The following is a 25,452-nucleotide window of genomic DNA, read 5'->3' on the forward strand; positions in this document are numbered from 1 at the left end:
CTAAAGTGAATGGACTTTCCCACCTAGACTTCCCTTCTAACCAATCTTCATCTCGGGGCAACTCAGTTCTTAAAGATGTTCAGGTCCTTGGGTGCACCTTCACTCAACATCCATTCTGTCAGAAAATTCTTTACCTTTGAAACCTACCAAATCCAGTGCCTTCTCATTCCAGCTATCATCACCCTAGATCAAGACAAAACTATCCCTCCCATGTGAGTTATTTCAGAGCTTCCCCACATTCATCTAACTGCTCCCATCTTAATCCTCTAGACTATTTTCAACGCATAAGGCTAAGGAAACTTACACATAACACCCATAGCTCCCCATTTTGTAAAAGCCAAAGCCTTCATGAAGGTGTTAGGGGTTCTGTGTCACATTACACTATACCTGCCCTCTTTTTTCCCCCCTCCATTTTCAGCCATGTAGTCCTTTTTCTGTCCCAAATAGGCTTCAGAGCCTTTGGACTTTGGTGTCTTGTCTGCAGTCCTCTTTTTAGCTAATAGAATGGGTCTCCCTCACCTTCAGATGTTGCCATCTCAGTAAGGCTTTTCTTTGCAACCTTATTTATTCTAGCATGGGGGCAGAGGGAGAGGGAGGGAGAATCATAGGCAGGCTCCATGCCCTAGTGCAGAGCGTGACACAGGGCTTGATCTCATGACCATGACCTGAGTTGAAATGCTATCAGACACCAGTTGAGCCATCCTGATGCCCTTCCAAACCTATTTTAAATCGCAATGCTTTCTTTCTACTGGCCTTCCCAATCCTGGCATATGTAAAGTTTGCTGTCTTCAAAAACAGATTTTGGGGCACCTGGGTGGCTCAGTCATTAAGTGTCTGCCTTCGGCTCAAGTCATGATCTCAGGGTCCTGGGATCGAGCCCCACATCAGGCTTCTTGCTCAGCAGGGAGCCTGCTTCTCTCTCTCCCACTCCCTCAGCTTGTGTTCCCTCTCTTACTGTGTCTCTATCAAATAAATAAAAATAAAATCTTAAAAAAAAAAACCCCAGGGATTTCCACTGTGTCCTCTGTATTTTAAAAAATATCTAGCACATGGGGGGCGCCTGGGTGGCTCAGTGGGTTAAGGCCTCTGCCTTCGGCTCAGGTCATGATCTCGGGGTCCTGAGATTGAGCCCCGCATCGGGCTCTCTGCTCTAGTGAGCAGAGAGCCTGCTTCCCTCCCTCTCTCTCTCTCTGCCGCCTCTCTGCCTACTTGTGATCTCTGTCAAATAAATAAATGGAATCTTTTTTTTTTAAAAGATTTTATTTATTTATTTGAGAGAGAGCGTATGAGAAGGGGGAGGGTCAGAGGGAGAAGCAGACTCCCTGCCAAGCAGGGAGCCCGATGTGGGACTCGATCCCAGGACTCCAGGATCATGACCTGAGCCGAAGGCAGTCGCTTAACCAACTGAGCCACCCAGGCGCCCAATAAATGGAATCTTTAAAAAAAAAAAAAATATCTAGCACATACATGGTAGGCAAACATGCACTGGTGTGAATAAACACAATGTTTTCATGTCAACATACAGTATTTTCCTTGGTTGAGAGGTACTTGCTATTGAAAGAAAATATCTTCTTGATATACTTTATAATCTCTGGAACCAGAAGTTTAGTATAAAATACTTGTCATATTTTCAGTGACTGGAAACATTTTGAAAATGCAAAATGCCTAAATATGTTAAGTGTGTTACTGTTATGGAAAATAAATAAATGCAAATGAATTCCAAAGAACTTAACAGTAATATTCCTTTATTAGTACCAGCTTTTCAACTAAATTGGTTTTTGCCAGAGCTAAACAATTTAATATAAAAAAATGCTTTTGTTCATACAATATTTATAAAAAAAAGTACATAGTGGTTAGTTTTACAACAATTTGCTTTTAGCCAGATATCATATAAATCTATGAATGTAACAAATTAGATAAGAACAGTATAAATAAGAAGTTTTTGTAGTATTTACACTTATACAGAAACTAGCCCAAATGGTGTTCTAAGAAATTAAGTTTGCAGTTAAAGTGAAACTACTGATTCAGCATACTGATGAATTATTTTAATGCTTTTTAAAGTCTGAATTATTTTCTATACTAGTTTTGACTACAATTTTGCGTAGAATTACTTATAAAGTATATTTTTGCATTTCACATCACAGTAGGAGCTTTTAGTATAACAGTACAAAAACAAAAACAAAACCAAAAAAACCCCCAAAACAACCCACTAGCTCAGAAAAGGTCAGATCTTCCCAAATCTAGTTTTTCTTCATATCTGGCTTCTTACTTTTGGGCACAAGGAATACATTGCCGTCTCTTGTCTGCTGCAGGGAGTACTCACTAGGAGAGTAAGGTTTTCCATCTTCATCACGGAGCATGCTGAACACTTCGAGATACAAGGTGCTGAGTTGTTTTTTCAGTAGATGGAGGCTTTTGTCATTCTCCCCTTTTTCTTTGAGCAATTTTTCTTTTTCATCTTTTAAATGATCCAAATCTTGTTCCAGTTCCACTATATTTTCCAGTTTTCTTTTTCTGCAATTCTGAGCAGCCACTTTATTCTTACCCCTCCTGCGTATATCTCGAATTAATGCCAACTGAGCCTCATTGAACTGCTCCTTGGACATCATTTCATTGAAGTCATCAACAGGGAGGTTAATGATCTTTTCAACAGGGAATGGGATATGGAGAGCTTTTGCCCTTAGCTCATCTCTTGTGAGATGAGCCTCTAAGCGGCTCGAATGTTTGTCTTTTGTGAATGGGGTTTTCCGATGACCAGGGCTTACAGGCAATTCCTTCTTTGGTGTGTTTTCGCCCTGGGTATCACGTGCAGGAGCGCTGTGCCCTGGAGATGGGGACAGGGGTTCGGCTGTATCTCCAGCAGACTGTACTGGCTGTGTTTTAGGACCATTCTGTTTAACACTTCCAGGAGCACTATCTATCTCTTCCATTTCCGAATCACTGAAGCCAAGTGGTGTGTCTCCATAGACTGAAGATTCCACCGAGTGTTCTGGTGAGGCCATGCCAGGACTTGTGTTGAGTGAAATGCCAGAGTCAGAATCATTGAATTCTGTGCTTTCAGGCTGGTTCTGATTGAAGGCTTTACAGAGTGATAGATCAGAAACATCAATTGGCCCATTAAAAAGTTCAGAGAGTGACTGGCTTAACGTAGCAGAGGAGGGCACGCTGTTGCTACTACTGGGTTCTGCTATGAAAGCAGAATAAAATTCATCACCAAAATCTGTGTTTATTGTGGCATCTGAATTTAATGAGCTCACGGTCAACTGGCTGGAATCTTCTGTGGAGAGGATGCTGCTGAAGGAATCCTCGAAAGCATTGAGAAAATGCGGACTACAGTTACCTACTTCTTTTTCCAGCGAGGGCACTGATGAGTAGAAATGGTAACTGTTGTCGATTTCTGTCATTTTGGTTTCTGGACTTGGAACTGTGTTAGTCTCAACCAGTTTGTCATTTTGAATATTAAGACACTGTGTGGAAAAGAAATTTTTACTAAATGTAAATCAGGTTAAATATTTTAATAGCTGATAATCTATATCTCACGGCAAATATTTATTATTTATTTATTTTTAAAGGATTTTATTCTTAAGTAATCCCTACCCCCAATATGGGGCTTGAACGCACAACCCCATGAACCAAGGTTCACATGTTCCGGTGATGAGCCATCTAGGTGCCCCTAATGGCAAATAGTTTTAATAGCGGATAATCTGCATCTGATGGTATACTCTCCCCACCCCCATTCTTTTTTTTTTTTTTTTTTTTTAAAGATTTTATTTATTTGACACAGAGAGAGATCACAAGCAGAGAGAGAGAGAGAGGAGGAAGCAGGCTCCCTGCCTAGCAGAGAGCCCGATTCCCCACCCCCATTCTTTCCAGGCTCTTCTGTAATTCAGATAATTCCCATTTCTGACAGATACTTATGTCTAAGCATTCGTATTATTTTCAAAGTTCCTAGATCAGACTTCTGGCCTACAAAGACCAGATCTTTCCTCAAGACATCCAGTCCACGGAAGTGAACACGGACAGCCCTCATGACTAAATTTATTTAAGTAACCTCTACACCCAGCGTGGGGCTCAGACTCCCAACCCCGAAAGAGTCACATGCTCTACCAACTGGGCGGCCCTCTCACGACGGATTTAAAAGCCCCCTCCAATCCTTGCACTAAGTCAGTGACATGTAAATAACTGCAGTAATTAGTTTAAAGGCACTGAATATGACAGTGTCTTTGGCGTTTACTGATAGTAGATCTTAGTTACCTGCAATTCTGGAATGGATAATAGCTCCTCCCAAACTTGCTCAATGTCCTGCTGCATATTGTCTAGATCAGCAATGACTGACTGAACGAGGAGAGTCTGGGATGACTGAGCCTGATTAGGAGCAACGAAGACTGGAGTCTCCATTTGGCTGGGAATATCAGGAACAAGTGACTGAAACGCAGCTGAAGAAACCTAAAATTGACCAAGCATATATCTACGTGAGTTTGTGGGCAACACTGAAGAAGAACACTCCCAGGCCCCATCACAACACCTTACACTGGACCTGGCTAACAGTTCTGTGCTTCTCTAGTTAGAACCACTTATGACCCCTATTTCTACATAACGAAAACACATCTTTTCTCCCCTGCCCAACGACTCCAGATGGGCTCATTTACTAGTTTAACTGTTTTATGCTATGCATTTGAAGGTAAATTTCAAAATAAGTAAAAATCTTGAAGTTTTAACTTGTATCTCTTGGTAAAAATAACCTTATAGGGCTTCAATCACACACACACTATTTAAACTGTTAACTGAGCAAGTCTTGGTTTATTACCCGGTTTGCTTTTTACTCACCAAAATTTATTTCTAAGTACCTATAACCAATGGATTATTTGTTTCCATGGTTATGCAGATCCACGCTTCTGGGTATGCAGGGGTAAGTGGTTTTGGTTTGGTATTGTGTAGGGTTTTGTTTTTTTTGCTTTTTTTTTTTTTTTTAATTGTGAAGTTAACTGTACGCTAAGGTTTCTTCGACCAAATTTCCTCCTAAAATATTTTTTTAAATGGAGACACACTTATAGGACATATTAAATGTAGTTGGGGAGCTTCAGTGTTAGTCAAATGCTATACCTCATTGTCATCGACAAACGGGAATGTCTCTGCCAAAAGCTGCATGCAGTCATCAAAGTACAAAGCGTCTGGTTTGGGAATGTCGGCAACCTTGATAAAAGGGAAGGACGTCAAAGAAGAAAAAGATTGCTCAGTGTCAGACAATGTTTATAATATAGTTAACCAAACACTTATCTTCTTTCAGAAATCAGTTTAGTAGAGAGCACAGAATCAAACCAACAAGACCATCTGGTTCCAATCTTGGCTTCCCAATTTCTTGAGTGCTCTGAGCTTCAACTGCTCATCTATAAACAAAACACTAGCAATCTATACTACTAGTTATACTGCTGCTAGAGCCTCACGTTCTGTTCCCACAGCTTACAAAGCGCAGTCAATGTAACATACACCCTTGCACTCCTTACAACTCTGTGAGGGCAGTCAGTCAGGTGTTGAACTCGTCAGGAGGCTGAGGTTGGGAAGCTGACTTGATTTGGTCATGAAGACAGTAAAAAAGGCAAAGCTGGAATGCAAATCCAGACGTTTTAACTCTTGGGCCAGTGTCTCTTCCTTAAACCCTGACACCTTCCCAAGAACTGAGTTTTTTGTACCTGGGAGTAGTTGGCAGAGCTGCTGGTTTCTGATGGGATGTGTTGGGCTGGCTGAATTGGGAGGAATTCACCTGTTTCTTCATCTAGTTGTAACTGAGCAAAAAAAGCTTTCTCTTGCTCCTTTTGGAGTTGTTCTTGTCTTTCCTTTTCAAGTTTCTTCTGTTTTTCCAGCTCATGCTCCTTTCGGCGTTGACTAAAGTCAAATACTTCTCGACTTACCCCAAGATCTATATCTTGCCTCCAAAGTATGTCAATCAAATCCATGTCCTGTGTTAAAAAAAAAAAAAAGGAGAGAGACCACGGTTAAGATGGTTTTCAAAATGGCAGGTACCATATAATCTACATTATGCCATTGTTGATGGGGGTAGGGTAATGACCATCTGAATGGGAACACAGATCCAATGTTCTGGAAGGGCACAGTTAATTCCATTGAATGAATCTATTCATTAAAAGAAACAACAACCTACAAACACAGCCATCCATTCTAACCACTTATTACTTGATTATTAACGACTGGATGATGGCAGAGTTCACCGAGGAGCATGCTACACGTTAAAGTTCTTAAATTTAAAAAAAATCCCACACTTGTTTAATGGAATACAGAAATTACAGCCAGGACTCCAAGTCACTGGTTTCTTACGAGAAATGGAATTTGGCAAACATGCTCAAATATGTGGAATTTTTTCTAAACCCATTTTACAGCTGGAGGGAAGGTGGGGAATGGCACCCTTGTTAAATGTCAATCTAGCGGCTGTGAAATTTCACCTTCTTTTGGTATTTCCTACATGAAGTTATTTCCCCCCATCATTTCTTGCTATTCTTGTCCCTGTGACTCAGTTATTAAAACAATTTCCTCTCAACTTGAGTTTTAGCTCCTGAGGCGTGAACAAATTAGTAAAGAAAAGTCCTAGCTAATGGTGATCTTGTGACCCATGGGTGAAGCAAGAGGCTGCCTTGAAAAAGAGGTAGTGCTTACTAGTTTCGCTTCTGAGAAATCACAAGCAGCCCTCTTAAAATAACACAAAATGAAAAACAAAAAAACATGGCTCCAGGGAAGGATGGAAGTTACCAAAAGTTTTAAGATACGGGGAGAATCTTACAATGAGGGATGGTTATTTTGATTTCTGTAACAAAGCTAGGCCTTGGTTCCATTTCCAGACTTTCCTAACCACGTGTTAAAAGCAGTTTTCTGATTTATACCTTTCATTTTGGGTAAGTCTACACAGGAAATTTAAATCACTCTCCATTGAAGAAAGTCATCTATACTGAAAATAATATAATGAGATTAAGACCAGAAAAATCAAGACATGGGGGAAGGGAGTTGGGGCCCGAAGGCAGGGTAGACACAGTGTGCACAACCAGCATTTTTGGTCCTGGTGATGGTGGGCCACATTAGGTTGCCCCGTGTGTCTAGACTCTACTGCTTTCCGCCTCCAAGGACAAAAATAACGTGGTTATTGCTTCACTGAGCAGTCAGGCTATTTTTACCTGACAAAGGAGGAGCAGGCCACCCAGCCTAAACGCTGCACAGCGACATGGATAGCAGAGGTCATTGCTACAGCCTTGGTGGGAGAATCCTAAACACCAGGAAATCCTGCTCCTGGGGTCTATCATCCTTCTAGCCTCGAGCAAGGTTAAAAAGTGTCCCCCTCACATGGCAGGTACAGTTAGAACAGCTGTAGCTCTTCAGAACTACAGCCAACGTCTGTCAAAGGCTTTCTACATGTCAAGCATCATTTGAAGTACTCTACATACAAACAGATCCACAAGACAACCATATGCAGACAACATTCTTATTTTACAGATGAAAATACCGAGGTTTAGAACAACGGGAGACTGCTAGAAAGTGTACAGGGATATGTCCTAGGCAGTCCCAAACTTGGACTTGTGCTGTCTTAAACCACAGGTTACACTAAAAAGTATAAAATCTGTTCATTGACCAGTGGGCAGGATATAAAATCCACTGTCATACACATACACATACATACACTTTAACATCTTGGTGGTGTGAAAAAGTGGCCAGTTTACAGAAGGCTGGATTGAGCACATCCCCTCAAGTCATCTTCCTGGCCATGACAAGAACACAGCTACCACAGAGCATTTATTCATATGTGGCTATCTCCTCAGGAAGCTCCCCATGAACAGTAAGCATGAAAATAATTTCCAGGTTAAAAATGATGGGCCTCCATTTTAATGGACATGTTTTATCCAAAGGCAGAGAGAAAGCTACTTGAAAATTCTGATCTCAAGATGCCTGGGTGGCTCAGTGAGTTAAGCTGCTGCCTTCGGCTCTGGTCATGATCTCAGGGTCCTGGGATCGAGCCCTGCATTAGGCTCTCTGCTCAGCAGGGAGCCTGCTCCCCCCCACCCCCCGCCTGCTGCTCTGCCTACTTGCGCGTGCTCGCTCTGTCAAATAAATAAATAAAATCTTAAAAAAAAATCTTTAAAATTCTGATCTGGGAAAAAAAAAATTCTGATCTGGTTAGGTTGTAGCTTCTCAATAGGTTCAGACCCAGCCGAGTATCCCATCCAGCTCGGAGAACTGGACTAAGGCACCAAGCTACTGAGGTCTTCAGACTATTCACATCCACTAAAAGCCAGCGCTGAAAATTAAAAGAATGCACGATCAAACAGTCTCAGCTGAACTCCGGTCCCTCTCAAAAATGGATGCGGACAGCGTGCTGAGCTCTTCAGAGCAACAGAAGAGAAACGCACACACGTGTCCCTGCAGCTGGGGTCACTCTGGTGCATCCCTCCCTCACTTCCCCAGAATGCCCAGGCGGGGGGCTTCTCCTTGTCAAGCGATCCCAGGATCAAAAGGAACACCCAGTTTTGATTTGTTCCTGAAAGAACTGAAAGGACAGTGAAGCAGTTTATGCTGCAAATACCTGCTCACAAACCAGACTATTCCAGAGTATCCCCAAAACCCAGCTCTTACAGGCTGAAAAAATATATCTACTGTAATTGACTCAAAATTTTTCAGTGGCGGTCACACCAAGAGTTGATACAACTCTATTCCTTCCTTTCCTTCTCCAGATGAGCTGTCTTGAGTGGGTTCAGATGGTTTAGCTCCACGTTCACGACCTAATAGTTCTATCCCACCCCTATCTGCAGATGTTGGTGGATCAAGTGAGACGTGAAAGAAACTGCTCTATACATGTGAAGTCTATGCGAATGTTGCTGCGCACGCTGGCAGAGATGGTTCTAGTACTCGCGGTCATAGGAGCAAGATCGAACTCGGGGCAAATGGATGATCATGAAGCTGTGGGCCCAAGTGTAGCAGGAGCCTGCGGCAACCTTCAGCAACGAAGCTACTTGGTTCCTCCTCCTTCAGGGAGGGCCTGAAACGGACTCATGGGCTTGTGCAACATGCATTGAAAACAAAAACACATTAACACACACTTTTGTGTTTATTTTCATGTACACACCCACCCACACCCATTCAACTTGTTCGATTCCTGACAGGACTACCCTTCAATGCACAGCTCGACTGATTCAATTTTTTTTTTTTTTTTTTTTCCTGTTTCAATTTTTTTAACATTTCCCTAACATGCTCAGAAAAGGACACCTTGACGGATCTTTATCAACACACAGGAAAAACAGATCACGAAGCATCACCCAGCCCAGCTCTTGAATATCCTGTTCTCGGCCCTGAAACAATACAAGGCCCAGGGAGGCAGAACGGCCCCCACAGCCCGAGCGTACTGTCTCCACCAGGAATGCCCCCAAAAGAGGTTTCAAGTGACAACATCTACTTGTTCTTAATGCAGACTGGGCAGCCTTCAGTGAGATCACAGTGGGCCCAAAACAGGTTTCAAAGTGTCCTCAGAGGGTTTTTCCTCTGTGTTTTAAAGTTTATTTTGATGTAGTGTTTATTGTTGCTATGCAAAGTCTCTAAAAGAAACATTCTACTTAAGAATAAAAGCAAGGGTAGTCTTAACCACCTCGAATTCCTTAAAGCAGATGTTCTGATCAAATTTATAATGAAGCAACAATGGGTTTCCTGTCCTGGCCTTCATGTATTATCCTCTGTGTTACTTACATTTCTACATCATTTTCAAAAGACCACGGCTTCGGGGATTTGATATTGTTTGAAATCCTCAAAGCTCTAACTGAAAATGAGAACTGTGTCCACCCAAGACTTGCCGCTGGGGAGCCCCCTGGCCTCAGGACTGTTCTGTGCTACCCTCACGGGCAGGGAGCACTTCCTGCAAGGAGCCCCATGACTGGGCACATGACTTCTTCCACAAATGACCCATTCCAGCGACACTAGTGCTGCATCTGAGAGGAAGGAGTCCGGGTGGAGCCCATCAACTAACAAGAACAGGACACCAGACAGTGGGGAAGGGAAATGCCTGAGGAAAAGCTAAAACTGCTCTAAGGCACATAAATCCCAGGCCCTGAGAAAGAAGAGCTTCTTATTCCCTCCCAAGCCCCTGAAGAGGAAGGCCAGCACGCTAAATGGCAGCTCAGTAGTCTGGGGAAGGAGCGGAAAGCAGGGGGACAGTTCCCGCAGCATTCCAACAGGTATTCCTTAGGACTAGGCAAAGAGCTGGCTGTGAGCCTTCACATGCCATATGGAGCCGCTCAGCATCTTGAATTTTTTTGTTGTTGTCCTTTAGTGATTCCTGAGTGTGTTGCAAATTATGCTGCAGCTTGGCTTACACAAAAGATGACAATTTAATAAGAAACATAAATGTTTGACAATTCGCATTAAATCACCATCTGGTCCAAAGGAATTCTTCATATTTAAAATGTATATATCATCATTTGCCATCTGTGTAATCTATTACACATTTTATGGGGAATCTGAAGTTGGATTATTAACTTATACCACTTCAAAACAAACATCTCTGTTCCAGGATAAAGAAAGGAGAAAGGCCTTGAACAAGTCAGCATTTTCATACTCAGATGATCCAAAAAATTAGAAAAGATAAGGCAAGATAGCACCATCTCCTCTTAAGAAATTCTATAATCTGAGGCTCTGGGAAAATATCTGAAATGAAAAATAAAATGGCTTCTATTAAAAAAAAAAAAAAAAGGCTTCTATAATATATTCACACATGTAAATGAGACTTGCACCTCCCAACCCACTGCGCTCCCCTCCCTCTCCCATCCTTTATTTTGTCTTGAGGATGGGAAGGCAGTGGGAAGTTTGCTTCTAAAAACAAATTTCACCAATCAACCTAAAAAATTAACTCCACAGAGTACGAAGCTTGTGAACAGAAAATGAAAACTCCTCACTTTCTATTTTACTATGTAAGCATGAAACCATGTCTCCAGCTACTCCTAAAAATCATGTATTTCCATTAAGAAAGTAATAAATGAGGCTTTTAAAGTTTATTCTCCTTGAGATCTCTCCTTCATCCAAATATTAATTACTAGCATTCAGAGTCCAAGATATTTTTCAGTAATTTTTTTCCCCATCCATGTCAGTCTTTAGATTATGCCCAGGTGGTCATATTATTCACCTGAAAACGAAATCTGGGTTAATATTTTTTTGACAGAAGATGCTCAAATATTTTTTATCAAAACCAGATGGAACATGAGTCCTATCATGCTGTCCGACATGAAGAGGCAAGTGGGCTACGACACAACCAAGGGCCGGCTCGAATTCTGAAGAAATGATAAAAACAAATCTCTCCTTGACTCACAAGTCCCAGTCCTTAATAAATCCAGTAAAATGACAGGGGCGCCTGGGTGGCTCAATCGTGGGGCATCTGCCTTTGGCTCAGGTCATGATCTCAGGTCCTGGGACTGAGCCCCACATCGGGCTCCTTGCTCAGCGGGGAGCCTGCTTCTCTCTTTCCCACTCCCCCTGCTTGTGTTCTCTTTCTTCCTGTCTCTATCAAATAAATAAATAAAATCTTAAAATAAAATAAAATGACAACAAGCAGGTGTGGTTTTAAAATATTTTTCACTGATGACTATTATATTTCATAAATAATTATCTGCCCATTTACTTCTCTTAGCTTCTCTTCCACTGCTTCATTACAAGAAGATACACAACAGGGACACTTGGGTGGCTCAGCTGGTTAAGCCTCTGCCTTTGGCTCAGATTGTGATCCCAGGCTTCTGGGATTGAGTCCTGCGCTGGGCTCCCTGCTCAGCGGGGAGCCTGCTTCTCCCTCTGCCTGCTGCTCCCCATGCTTGTGCTCGCTCTCACAAATAATTAAATTAATAAAAAAAAAAGTAGAAGATACACAACACAATGCCAATTGTTTTTTCAGTGAGCATTCTAGAGAAGGCAGATGACAGGTTATCCTTGCACTGTTGGTTCTACTGGACTGATGGGTTAACGTTTAAATATATTTGCTACAGTAACTGTGAAGTAGGTAAGAGTCACAAAGAGTGTGTGTGTGTGTGTGTGTGTGTGTGTGTGTGTGTGTATACTCATATGTAAAACCACAGAATGTTAGGTGTGGAAGGGGCCTTTCAGCCGTCTAGGCCAAGTACAGATGTCACTGAGTTAACTTCTGTGTAACTACAGCTCCATTTTTAAAAATAACTGGCCTAACAGAAAGTTCTATGTCTGCAGAGGCTCCTAGTAAGTAGTAGTAGTTACCACTAGTCCAAGTTTTCCTTCTAGAGAAATCTTATGGAGGATTATTTCCCCAATCTTCAACAACCAGCGATTTCTAACAATAAATATTCTTGCACATATACCAAGAGATGCATATATACCAAGATCATGAGTTTGCTCTTCCCTGAGGACTAGAACCATCCTTCCCACCTTTCTGTCTCGCAACTAGAAAACGGTCCAGTTTCCTGAGTCTGGCGTGTTACTACGCACAGACATTTTCATGGGCTAATTCCTGTTCACAAACCAGTTTCTCAGCAATGACTCAGCCTAAGAAATATGATCCAGCCGGTTTACTGGAACTCTCACCCATTATGCTCGTCTGCAAGCTGCAAACACAATACAAAGATAAAGCAAAACCAGACAGTGAAAAGAATAGGAACTTGGACTGCTGGTTTGCTCAGGAGGCATGTACGTGTTTAGCCAAAAAGAAGTCAGAAAGGACACTGCATTTCCAAAAGGGTCGGTGAGCCCACCTGCTGCAAAAAGTGCACAGATCCAACTCTTCCACGAGAAGTTTCACACCTGTGTCCCAACAGACTTCCTCCTGGGTATTTGGGTGGATGGGGCTGCCAGGCCTGGGAGGGCTTCTGGGACGACGGCTTACCCTGAGTTTGCCAGGAGAATGGCTTGGTTTGATAAGCAAACTTGATGGTACATTTTTCTAAACTCTTGCATTTTTTTAAAAGATTTTATTTATTTGACAGAGTTCACACGTAGGCAGAGAGGCAGGCAGAGAGAGGGAGAAGCAGGCTCCACGGAGCAGCGAGCCTGATGTGGGGCTCGATCCCAGGACCCTGGGACCATGACCTGTAACCCACTGAGCCACCCAGGCGCAACCTCTTTTGCATTTTTTTTAACAAGCCACATATACACATTCAGTTCTGGACATTGTCCTCCATACACGAGAGGAAATCTGAGTAGGTCCTCCATCACTATTTGAATGATTCTACTGGGGGGAACACCTGGGTGGCTCAATTGGTTAAGCGGCTGGCTGTCTTCCACTCAGGTCATGGTCCCAGGGTCCCGGGACCAAGTCCTGTGTCTGCTTCTCCCTCTGCCTACTGCTCTCCCTGCTTATGCTTTCTCTCCCCATCTCTCTAACCAATAAAAAGAATCTTTAAAAACAACTACTACTACTACTACTGGGAAACACACACACACACACACACACACACACACAACGCCCCAGAAGAACCTTCAGAAGCACTGGATCTAAACCCTCTACCTACCTTACTGAAATTCACCAGGTGTGAACACACCACATGGCTCACCCATCCACGCTGAGGTCCAACAGCACTGCCTGCCCATCCTGGTGTGCCTTCTTCCTACAGGGTGGCCGCCAGGAGGGAGAGCAGTGCTCTAGCACAACTCGATGGCTGGGCTCTTTACAGCCACTTCTGCTACTTCTAAACACCCTGTGTGATCCTTCACCCTCTTTGGGTCCTGCATTTTTTTTTTTTTTTTTTTTTTTTAAGATTTTACTTACTCATTTGTCAGAGAGAGAACAAGCAGGGGGAGTGGCAGGCGAAGGGAGAGGCGGGCTCCCTGCTGAGCAGGGAGCCTGATGCGGGGCTGGATCCCAGGACCCTGGATCAAGACCTAAGCCAAAGGCAGATGCTTAACTATCTGAGCCACCCAGGCGCCCCAGGGTCATGCATTTATAAAAACAAATTATTTATTTCAAGCTTAAAGCTCCTTTTCAGATTTAACTGCCTACCATTAGCTTTAAGAAATAAGAATCAGGGGCGCCTGGGTGGCTCAGTGGGTTAAAGCCTCTGCTTTCAGCTCAGGTCATGATCCCAGGGTCCTGGGATTGAGCCCTGCATTGGGCTCTCTGCTCAGCAGGGAGCCTGCTTCCTCCTCTCTTTCTCTGCCTGCCTCTCTGCCTACTTAAAATCTCTGTCTGTCAAATAAATAAATAAAATCTTAAAAAAAAAAAAAGAAGTAAGAATCAGGAGAGTCACCCAGGCTTGGGGGCTGAGTAAGCACTATGTGGTAGGTGACGGCCACTAGCCAGAGACCTTGTTTGCCAGGGCGGGGGTGTGCGCTGAATATTAAATACAGACACAGGAAATGTGGTAATACATAGAAACTACCTAAAACACTAAGTTGTTTTTTTTTTTAACTGTAGATTTGTTAAAATACATTCTAAGGGGTCTATTTTTTAGCTTTTTTTTAGCATGCTATCTTCTGAGTATGAAGTTATTTCCTGAAATAATGAGCCGCTGATGGCTAAAACCTCGTTTTACTGGGATGGTGGTAGTTATAATACAGGGGGTGGGTCAAGAGCAACAAGACTCGTGCCTGTAACTACACGGATCATCACTCCGCCTCCCCATCTAACACGTGTGTACAGAGCACCTATCAGACACCAGCAACTGTGCAAGGTGCCCGGGGGGACAGTAAATAAAGACAGTCTCTGATCTTAGTTCGGACACGCTGAGCCACACACAGAAGCCAAGGCAGCACGAAGGCAAGTATCACTAAACAGCACAGACAGACCTCACTCACCAAGGTCACAACCAACAGAGTCACAACTGTGTGGACATGAATGTCCCACTCGATAAACAAGGGTTACGCCTGGTCTGCAAAGGTCTACTCCAAGCGAACATCTGAGGTGGAGAGAATAGAGAAAGATGAATACGTCACCACTCCGCTCACTTTAGGCATTCCTGGTCTCCTCTCTTGGTGGTGGTAGTGTGTGCCCCCCCGACTCTCCCCACAGGGGCGCAGCTTCTCCACCACAAGGACAATTCTCTGATGCAGAGACTTCCTCCTCACATGCGGACTTCTCCGTCAGCGTGACTCGTGTCAGCTGAGCTGGGCATTACCGCTCATGCCACACGGTCACAGAATGCTGCAACTGGAAGGGACCACAGGGCTCACACAGACGCCCCGTTCATTTTTCAAACAGGGAAACAGGCCCGAGGATGAAATGACTTGCCCCAAGCTCAGAGGTCAAGGATTCCCAAACTATCAACCTCTCTACTCTGCAACTCTTCCAAGTTATTTGGCAGAGGGGAAGAGAAACATTGATACATTTTCGCTCCATCTTAATTTTTAAATGAACCTCTCTCGCTCTAACTTGCCAGCCTGTGGGCTCGTATTACAGCTGGCCTTTGCCAAGCACTCATGGGCTATTCGCGGGCAAGATCTCATTCCGGCCTCCCCGCGGTGCCCCAGGGAGCTAGTTTATCTTCATTTAGGGATGAACACACTTGCGCTTTGGGCACCAAGGAACCCTGCCCCAAATCACATGTTTGGCAAGCAGCAGAGCCAGGATTCCAACTCAGAACAGACTCTGGGCCTGCCCGGCTCTTCCCAAGCCGTGGGGCCGTTCCCTGGCATTCACGCCCCAGCAGGACAAGGTCTGGAAACTGCTTTAGCCCCAGTGCCCCCTCCCCAGGCAGGCCAGGGAGACTTGGAAGCTGTCCCTCTTTACACTCGGACCTGCTGCCCTGATGACTGCTGGCAAATCAGGTTGACTTAGCTGTACCAGGAGACATCCACATTTCAGTCTACCTTCTCATAAAGACAGTAGTTACCCCATACTTCCTTATGTCTTCTCTGGGCTCTCTTACAATGCTCTGATTCAACTGCGAACGACTTTAGGGCATGACAATGTCTTTTTAAAATAGATAACACGTGTTTGTGGTACAGAATTTAAAAGATGTAAAAGTAATCACCTAGTTACTTTCCCCAAGGCAACTGCTGGCATCAATTTTTTTGTGTTTTCTTAGAAAGATAGTCTATTAAACACACACAAATAGCGTATTATCATTGTGCTCCCCACTTTCTAATGTATTTTGGAGCCAGTTCTAAATCAGGGCAGAGATGTTCTAGTATTATTATTATTTTTTAAGATTTTATTTTTAAGTAATCTCTACACCCAACATGCAGCTTGAACTTACGACCCTGAGATCAAGTCACACACTTCACTGATGAAGCCAGCCAGACTCCTGGTTCCATTATTTTTAATGGCTGAGCAGTATTTCACCATAAAGATGCACTAGAATAATGTATTATTTCATAACATAACCATTTCATTAGTCCCTCATTGGGTTTTTAAGTGATTTTTGGATCTTTTACTATGACAAATAACACTATAACGAATATCCTTGTACAGAAATCATTCCATAAAAGTGTGTGAAGACATCCGTGGAATACAGAATTATCAGTGGAACTGCTGGGTCAAACAATACAGCTGACCCTTGAATGACGTGGAAGTCAGTGGCACCAACCTCCCCACAGTCAAAAACCCATGTGTAGGGACACCTGGGTGGCTCAGTCAGTTAAGTGACTGCTCAGGTCATGATCCCAGAGTCCTGGGATCGAGTCCCGCATCAGGCTTCTTGCTCAGCAGACAGCCTGCTTCTCTCTCTCCCTCTGCCTGCTACTCTGCCTACTTGTGTTCTCTCTCTCTCTGTGTCAAAAAAATAAATAAAATCTAAAACAAAACAACAACAAAAACCCATGTGTAACTTTTGACCAGAAGCCTCACCAGTAACAAACAGTAGATTAACACAGATTTTGTATGTTCTATGCATTATACATTATATTCTTACAATAAAGTAAGCTAGAGAAAAGAAAAACATTATTAAGAAAAATCAGAAGAAGGAGAAAATACATGTAGCCAAAAACATCTGTGTATAAGCGGACCTGGCCAGCACAGCTCAAACCTGTGTTGTTCAAGGGCTAACTACACGGGCACCTGTCATGAGGTTAGATACTGCCGGACTGCTCTGCGCAGCAGCTGTGCCTTTTAGACTCCCCCCAACACTGTGTGGGGTGCCCATCTCCCAGTCACGTGTCCCGCATACCCTGTATCATATTGGCATGTGGTAACCACATGATAAATGTGTATTAACTGTACAAGGTCTCCTAGTTAACTTCAGAACCATTTCAAAACCAGCCCCTCCCTCTACCTTTTAATAATGAAATTAAGGCTGACAGTGAGATAAACATCACAGTCGGTTGGCCAGCAAGCAGATCTTCTCTAACTACCAGTCTAGGTCCAGCCTTGCTCCTGCCAACTTAACCTTGGTTGTTGCCTTTGGAGCTAGCGGAACATTTGTAGAAGCAAGAGACGGAGAGGCCAGCGGTACACACAGGTAAGGCAGAGGCTGGGCAAGGCCTCAACAGCGGAAATACCACAGCAGGTCAGGCAGAACCAGAAACTTCTGCCTTTCTCACGGACAAGGCAAATGTCAAAGAAAAAAACAAGTCCAGCCTAGTTGCCCCTCTCCCAAGTTCTTAAAGACCAGGAGAAAGCATTCTTTCTCGGAATGAATCTCTCAGAAACAGAGGTTTCTTGGTTATTAAATTACATTTAGAGTACGCACAGACTAAGGACAGCTGACCATGATCTTGGGAGACCACAGTCCAAACCCCAGGTTTATAAATGAGGTTCCTGAGGCCATGAGAGGCTGAATGAGTAACTGTCCCTAGGTCTCATATGATGAAGCAGAACCAAGGAGGGGTCATATGGTCAACCTAACACAAATTAGATTTTAAGGGGGACTTTCTACTACAACGTCTATTACTTAGGACACAAGAAATATTAGGAATTACTCTGAAAACAGACCTTCACAAAACTGTTGTGTGGCGCTGACCCCTGCAGCCAAATCAATGGCCTATAAAACCCTGTTATTTGACCAATGTCTAACATGCCTTTTTCTGTGCAGGACTTTCCTTCCGCCACTCCCAAGCTCTAAATAGCTTCCTGAAGACTGCCCCTGCTCCACACAACAGAGGTAAGCCGCTTCAGGCAGATCGTCTCTGCTACCACAACAAAAGCAACTCAGAATCAACGTGGACAGAGGGGACAGTGTCCCAAATCCCAGAGATAAGGCCATGGACCCACTAAATGCACATTCCAAACTTGACAGAATCATCAAGGGTTCACTGAGAACAAGTGTAGTCCAAGAGTTAGTTCTACACTGTGTATGAGAAAGAAAGCCATTGAAGACAGCAGCCCATAACACAGTGCTTTAAGATCAGAAAACTCTTTCACATTCTTTTTTTTTTTTAAAGTCAAAGACGGAGAGAGCGAGCGAGCACATGTGCACACCACCGAGGGGCAGAGGGGTAGGGAAAGGGAGACAGAGAATCTTAAGCAGACTCTATGCCCAGGGCGGAGCCCACCTCGGTGTTCTCTATCTCACAACCCTGAGATCATGACCAGAGCCGAAATCAAGAGTCAGAGAGACTCCCCAACTGAGTCTCCCAGGCACCCCTCACGTGCATTCTTATGTCATTTAATCCTCACGCTACTCCATGTGAAGATCAGCGGGATGAAGAAACTGAGGTTGAGAAGGGCCACATGTCAAAGGTTGCATACTTGTCACCTGTGTTTTAGGCAGAAGCAGCCTCCTCTAATCTGATGGACATACTCATAAATCAAATCACCACCTGGTAAATCATAATGCCTTCCCTTCTTCTTCCACGCCTCAAAATACAAATAAAATTCAGGTTTGCTCTAAGGGTGTTCCTTGGAGTTTGTGGTGGCTTCTTCCTTTCAATCAGTTTTGCTACCCTTGTAAAACAATACCATAAAACAGGCCTAGACTTTTGCCAAATGACCTAAGACAACCTACCTAAAGAATAAACACATGAAGTCAAGCTCTTAGCCTTTTTCTCAAGGACAAAAGCTGTGGTCTGGTTTAAAATCCTCTGGCGCTGGGAACAGGACTTAAAGTATGAAAGCCAGATGTGTGGAGGTTCCCAAAGTAAATGTTCACACAAAACATGGGAATTATTTTTACCTTATTACTATTCCCCCATGACTGTCATTATACAGCCCAACAAAAACACATGTCAAACCCGGAATCGACCATCCTGTCCACTGGTAGGCAAAGCAAAAAAATTATTTTTCCTTACCATGGAAAATAATTTCTTCTGAAAGGCCTTTTCTTCAGTCTGGAGCTGGCGAAGTTTAAGTTCTTTGCCGCCCTTTCCAAGGCCAACCAAACCACAGACCCAAGGCAGTAGGCTATCAAGAACACCGGTTTCCAGTCCCCATCTAGTCCTGCCATTTAACCGTATGTTTCAGCCTCGGGTTCTTCCTCTGCCAAAGGACAAGTCTGAGTTAGGTAACTCCTAAGATCCCTTCCTCTAAATACCTCTGACCGTATGATGTCCAAAATGTTAAGTCTGAAATCTAATTTTGAAAAAATTTTTTTTAAGATTTTATTTATTTGACAGAGAGAGATCACAAGTAGACAAAGAGGCAGGCGGAGAGGGAGAGAGGGAAGCAGGCTCCCCGCCAAGCAAAGAGCCCGATGCGGGACTCGATCCCAGGACCCTGAGATCATGACCCGAGCCGAAGGCAGCGGCCCAACCCACTGAGCCACCCAGGCACCCTAATTTTGAATTTTAAGACAAGCTAATTTTAGCTATCTGTAATAGATGCTCTAAAGCAGTACTGTCCAATAGAAAAATAATGCAAGCCACCTGTATCATTTAAAAATTTGGGGGGCACCTGGGCAGCTCAGGGGGTTAAGCCTCTGCCTTCAGCTCAGGTCATGATCTCAGGGTCCTGGGATGGAGCCCCGCATTGGGCTCCCTACTGAGCAGGTAGCCTGCTTCTCCCTCTCTCTCTGCCTGCCTTTCTGCCTACTTGTGATCTGTCAAATAAATAAATAAAAATCTTATTAAAAAAAAATAAAAATTTTTAGTAGCCTTAGTGAAAAGACCAAAAAAAAGGTGAATTTAATTTTAACAATATATTTAATCCAATAAATAAAAAAATCATTTTAACACATAACCAAAAATTTAAAATTATCAATGAGGTATCAGAAGTGGTGAACACACTCAATATCCACTACAACAAATCTCATGGTCATGATCACATCAAGTATACTCCCAGAATAAAATTAACAAAAAATCTTAACACCGTTTCTGTTTTTAAATTTTTTTTTTAGTTAAGTTTAAATTAAAATTCACTGAAATTAAAAATTCAGTTTCTTAGTTGCATTAGTCCCATTTCAAGGGCTCAGAAGTGACAAGCTGGTTAATGATGGGGCACAGCTCGGAGGGAGCTAACAAAGTCAGCCCTCCACACTCCTCAGGAGAAATTCTACTAAGCCGAACTCTTCTGTTTTGCAAATTTCTTCCTGAGGATACAACGGGAGCATTAAGTCTTCCAAACTTCACTAGGTAGTTATTTATGCCGCTAGCAATTATTTGTAAAAAGCTACTACAGTGACCTGCAAGCATGAGTGTGACTCTGAATGCCTAATGGGCTCTTAATGACTGACAGGACCTTGACGGTCCCTCAGCACTTGTCTAGTCCAGACGCCACACAATTACCAGACTTTTGCAAAGGTCATTGGAAGAATGCGGGAGAAAACAGGGGGCTTAGGTGATGGGGAAGCACTATCTGTTCCAACTAAGGATATGAATTAAGCTGAGCTGGGAAACTATCTCAGCTACTTTCAGATGCATACGTTTGAGGACGCACAATACCCATTGTTGTTGCCAGCCGCCAGGCAGCAATCCGGACCTCTTAGAGAAAAACTGTAATTAGTGTACATATCCTACTTCACGCTCTTAAGATCTGTACAGAAATCTTTTATTTTCCTTAATGTAAATCTTTTCAATTAACTTGTTAAATGAATATGTAAGGACAAGGGTTACCTGGTGAGCCTTCACATTAAGATTTGAGAAGGAAAAATCACTGTGCCATAGGATTCCAAATCCAGATAAAGAGAGGTATGACGCAATCGACGTAATACTAATGATGACGCCTACCATTTACTGTGCACTTTCCATGTGCTCGACATTTCTGCAAGTACTTGTGTCTATTATCTCATTTACTCACACCAAGCTGCAAGGTTGGTAGTATAATAATCATCCCCTTTTGGAGCAAGGACACTGAAGCACAAAAACCCCCATCTCCTGGATGACCATGAGATCCAACCCAGGTGCATGTCACAGAAGCACTCAAGTAACACAGGCTTTACTTCAGAATAAGCTAGGCTTCTGCTCTTGACTAGCTGCAGAGAGTAGCTTGGACCTGGCCACCTAGCCTCACTGTGCCACCCCGATCAGGAATAACTGGGACACTAAGACTAGCCTCACAGAGTTGTTTTCTGTAGGAGAAAAAAAAGTATGTAATGCCCCTTAAAAATATAAAGGACAACCAGGGATGAGTTATTAAAACTGTTAATAAGTTCAACTCCTGTTGCGATGTCAAATGAACACGAGAAGCCTCTAATTTTTAGGCTTCTGGGTCTAACTACTACATAAAAAATAGAAGGCGAGGTCATAATTTATTTATGTACGGACATCTGCATGGCAACATCAAAGGGTAGTGAGTATAAGACGGCTTTAGCTGTGTCATCTCCCCTCAAGGGTTTTCTACAAGGTCTTCCTTCCCTTTACCATTCTACTCCTTAAGGCCAGTTACTCAGGGGTGGCTATTACAAAAGCAACATTTCAGTCCTGAAAGACTAAAAGTAGGGGTAGGATTGGGAAGAGGACAGGTTGCAGGATCAGCTCAGTTCATGTTTGGATGTGGCCTTGTACTAATACACTTCTATTCCCCAAACTCTGTTTGTTCAACTTGCCTGTGGACGCTGCTTCTTTTCCAGACCCAGAACCCCAGAGTAAGCAATTCTGCCATGAGTGAAGGAGTCTGTCTAGGAAGGAGTTCAATGAGATGGCTTATCTATCCGCATCACTACCGGGAATCTGGCAGAAAGGCTGCAGGGTCCCACGGGGGAGACCAGGGCAGCAGGAGGCCCTCTATGGTCCCAGGGCACTCGTGAGGTCTTGCCACGGATTGGTTTTCTGTCTCTGGAGACTTCAGTGCCCAAGATGAGGGACATGCACAGGGAAGACCACAGGAGAATGTTCACAGCAAAGAGCAAAAAGGGGCATGAATGTTCATGCCACTACACAGCTAGAATTCAAGGAGGGTTTCTTTTTTTTTCAGGTATGCCCAAGAAATCTGAGCCCCCCCACACCAAACATCCCTGACCGAGAAGAGACACAATCGTGGTAACAATAAGCACAGCCACTGTTTGTCGAAGGTGTGCAGGTGCCTCGCTCTTGGGCTGGTTCTTTTCTGGTTTAACTGTAAGAGCGCCAGGGTCAGGGTCCACTCCATTCTACTGATGAGGAAACTGAAGCACATGCCACTGGAATATCCCGCAGCTTTGACTCTCGAGGCCTCGGTTCTCTGCCTGCAAGACAGGGATCGTGTCCACCTCACAGGGCAGAATCAGGAGCGCACAGGAGGCGATCAGTGTGTTGAAGCACAAGCACCCTGGCCAGCACTGGGGAGAGCCCGAGAGATCGCAGCTGCCACCACTGGTATTGTTAGCTGCCCCCTCTGCTGGCTTGGGGCTCACAAGCAAAACACACGGGGGGAGGACAAAAGGGAGGATATTGTCTGTTTTTCTTCTCTGGGGTGAATACTGCTCATCACTAGGCCAAGGATGAGACTGTAACAGCTGAGTAAAGGCCGTAAGAGTGAATCAATCTTAGAGGAGGGCCCGAAGAAACAAACTCCCTCTGTGCCACCTTGGAGAAGAAAACGAGCCATCCCTCCAGCAAAGCTGCAACTTCTGGCTCCTCCTCCCTTCCTTCCCATCAGGGGAAGGAATAGTGGCAGATGCTTTCTCTTACAACACTGGAACAGCAGGATGTGCAAGTTTGAGCACAAGTGCTATCGGGATGGGGCCAAGAGAAAGAGGACATCTCCCCTCCTTTGAAAAGGGGGCTGAAAGCATTCTTCTTAAATGGCTAACAAAGGTGGCACAGATTCGAGTTACCAAGACAGATCCTCAGTACACGTGCTGATGCCTAGGTTAGCTAAGCCTCTCCCACACCTCTCTGCCCCCCATCCTTCTCTCTGCCTCCAGCCCGTCCCTCTTCTGATTCACGGGCCATAATAACTTCCTGTCCACATCCAGCTCACGTGTCTTGCCCTTTTCAAAGCCTTCTGTGATTTTGAGCTCTGTACATAAAACTTGAAACGGCACATGTGGGCACTGCAGGACTCTCTACAGTCAGCCCCAGATTAACCTTTTCACCCCTAGTGACCCAATCGGTTGCCGGAGCCTAGCTCCTGCCTGCACCCTTCCTCAGGCTTCCAACAGAAGCGTGAGCCAAAGAAATCTGACTGACTTAAAACAACAACAACAACAAAAACTAGTTAAAACGCTACCTCCTCCAGGATGTCCCCTCCGAGTACCCCAGTTGGAAATAATATTTTCTCCTCTGTACTGTCACAGAGCTGTCACACGTCACCACAAGCTCGTATAAATACCAAGCTCCTGGGGGCAGGAACAGGCTCGCCCTCACTTTACTGAGCAACTACTACCACATGGACACTAGGCACGATGCCAGACACCAGAGTTATAAAAATGAATAGAAACATTTTTTGTCCCTGCCTTAGAAAAAAGTCATACCTTAAGCAGAGGGGACACAGATGTAAAGTAATTTATGCTCATGGATATGAAACATGTACAATCTAGGTTTACAAAGAGCAAAGGGAGTGATTGGGAGGAGGGCTATTTGAAAAGCAAAAGTCCTTCAAGAAGAGACAACACATTTGCTGTATTATCTTGGTGTTATCTTGGTATTATCTTGCTGTATTATCTATTAATTTCATGCCCTGGAAGTTCCTAGGGTGTGTAAGTACCTAATAAATATTTGTGGAATGAGTAAGTATTCATTTAGGCTCAGGATTCAGTATTTTAACTGAATACCTAAGGCATCTGGGATCAAAGAATTCTAATTATTTAAATAATTAAATAACAAAGATACCATGTTTGATATCAGTTATGACCCAACTACTAGCACAGAGAAATTATTTATTAAAATCACTTCATAGTTACCAATACTTCAAATTATTCCTTGGGTGCTCTACTAAAAACAATGTATCACACCTTAAAAACTATAAACACCTCCCCCTTCAAGTTAACAATATAATTGATTTTTTGTGGGAATCAACAAGATAGTATCTTCAAATATCCACCAAAGAATCTTGCAACCTGAGTAACACATCAGTCAACATAAATGCTAAGTGTATGTTCTTACAGGACAACAGTTATGTCCCTCAGACTGACGGTCAAACACGGCAACTTCACTTGGCCCCCATATTCTGACTTCTTTCAAAGCATCAATCTATTACCATAAGGTCTTAACCTCTTCAACTATTCTATACGCAGTACTCAGACTTCTTCACGAAGTCCCAGTAGAAATGGCAGTAAAGACCCAGAGAGATACGGTACATGACCTTTAACTTCATCTTGAAAATTTGAAACAATGTGTAGTTTATCTTGTGAGGACAGGTTCCTTGCAGCTGTAGGCCTGAGAAATGGTAACTATCAGCAGGGGGAGGATTAGGGCATCAAAAGACACTGAACTCTGTGTTAAGTGAACTGGACTTGACGCTACCGGAATAAATGAAATGTACTTGGCCTTCTCGTTTCTGGAGCTTTCATCACTTTCTCTATCACTCCCTTCTAGTTTGGAATAAAATGTGTGAATACGCTGCCATCTGAGGAGACGGGGGCTTCCCTACAAAGAGCAAGGGAAGGACCCATGGAGAGCCCCCTGATCTGCGGTTTCATTTTCCACCACTTTCAGTGACCTGCAGTCAACCAAGGTCCAGAAGCAGACGATCCTCTCTTGATGTACTGTCACAAGGTCAAGAGCAGCCATAGCAAGGCCTACGTCATTCATTTCATCTCATTACGTGAGCATTTTATCATCTGACGTCTTTGCAAGAAAAGTGAGTATAGTATAGTATTTTCAGAGACCATGTTCATAACTTTTATTACATTACATTGTTATAATTGTTCTATTTTATCATGCTGTTGTTAATCTCTTACTGTGCCTAAATAATAAATTAAACTTTGTCCCAGGTATGTAGTATAGGAAAATCATAGTATATATACGGTTTAGCACTATCTTGGGTTCAGGCATCCACTAGGGGTCCTGAACTTATCCCCACGGATAATAAGGGATTACTGTAAAATCCTTAGCTTTCCTGGGAACAGTAACGTCCTAGCTTCAAACTAGCTCTAGAAGTTGGCGGATCACCGTGGTTCCAATGAGGGTGGGACTACCCCCGAGGAGCAACTGATCCTGGATGGGGATGAGGGACGGGTTTTCTAGTTGTCACAATGGTGCTGAATATCCTGGAATGTGGGACAGTCCTCCACC

General features: G+C 43.6%; 1 protein-coding gene across 3 annotated transcripts in view; it reads right to left on the minus strand.

Moving 5' to 3' along the window:
- Window positions 1-1,728: 1,728 nt before the first annotated feature.
- The window catches only part of LOC111142427 (nuclear factor, erythroid 2 like 2), a 33,325-nt gene continuing 9,601 nt past the window's right edge, over window positions 1,729-25,452 (minus strand). Inside the window, exons 2-5 of one of the 3 annotated variants that reach the window (XM_022495499.1) lie at window positions 5,691-5,957; window positions 5,104-5,193; window positions 4,255-4,446; window positions 1,729-3,467 (exon numbers count right to left, since the gene is read on the minus strand). In XM_022495499.1, the coding sequence (XP_022351207.1) occupies window positions 2,241-3,467; window positions 4,255-4,446; window positions 5,104-5,193; window positions 5,691-5,957 (1,776 nt within the window). In that variant the 3' untranslated portion in view covers window positions 1,729-2,240. Of the gene's footprint in view, window positions 3,468-4,254; window positions 4,447-5,103; window positions 5,194-5,690; window positions 5,958-25,452 lie in introns of those variants that run through there. The other 2 variants (XM_022495510.1, XM_022495521.1) reach the window with 2 other exon arrangements.

Source organism: Enhydra lutris, unplaced genomic scaffold (assembly GCF_002288905.1).
Source record: "Enhydra lutris kenyoni isolate GAN:26980312 unplaced genomic scaffold, ASM228890v2 scaffoldscaffold1, whole genome shotgun sequence".
Classification (NCBI taxonomy): Eukaryota; Metazoa; Chordata; class Mammalia; order Carnivora; family Mustelidae; genus Enhydra; species Enhydra lutris.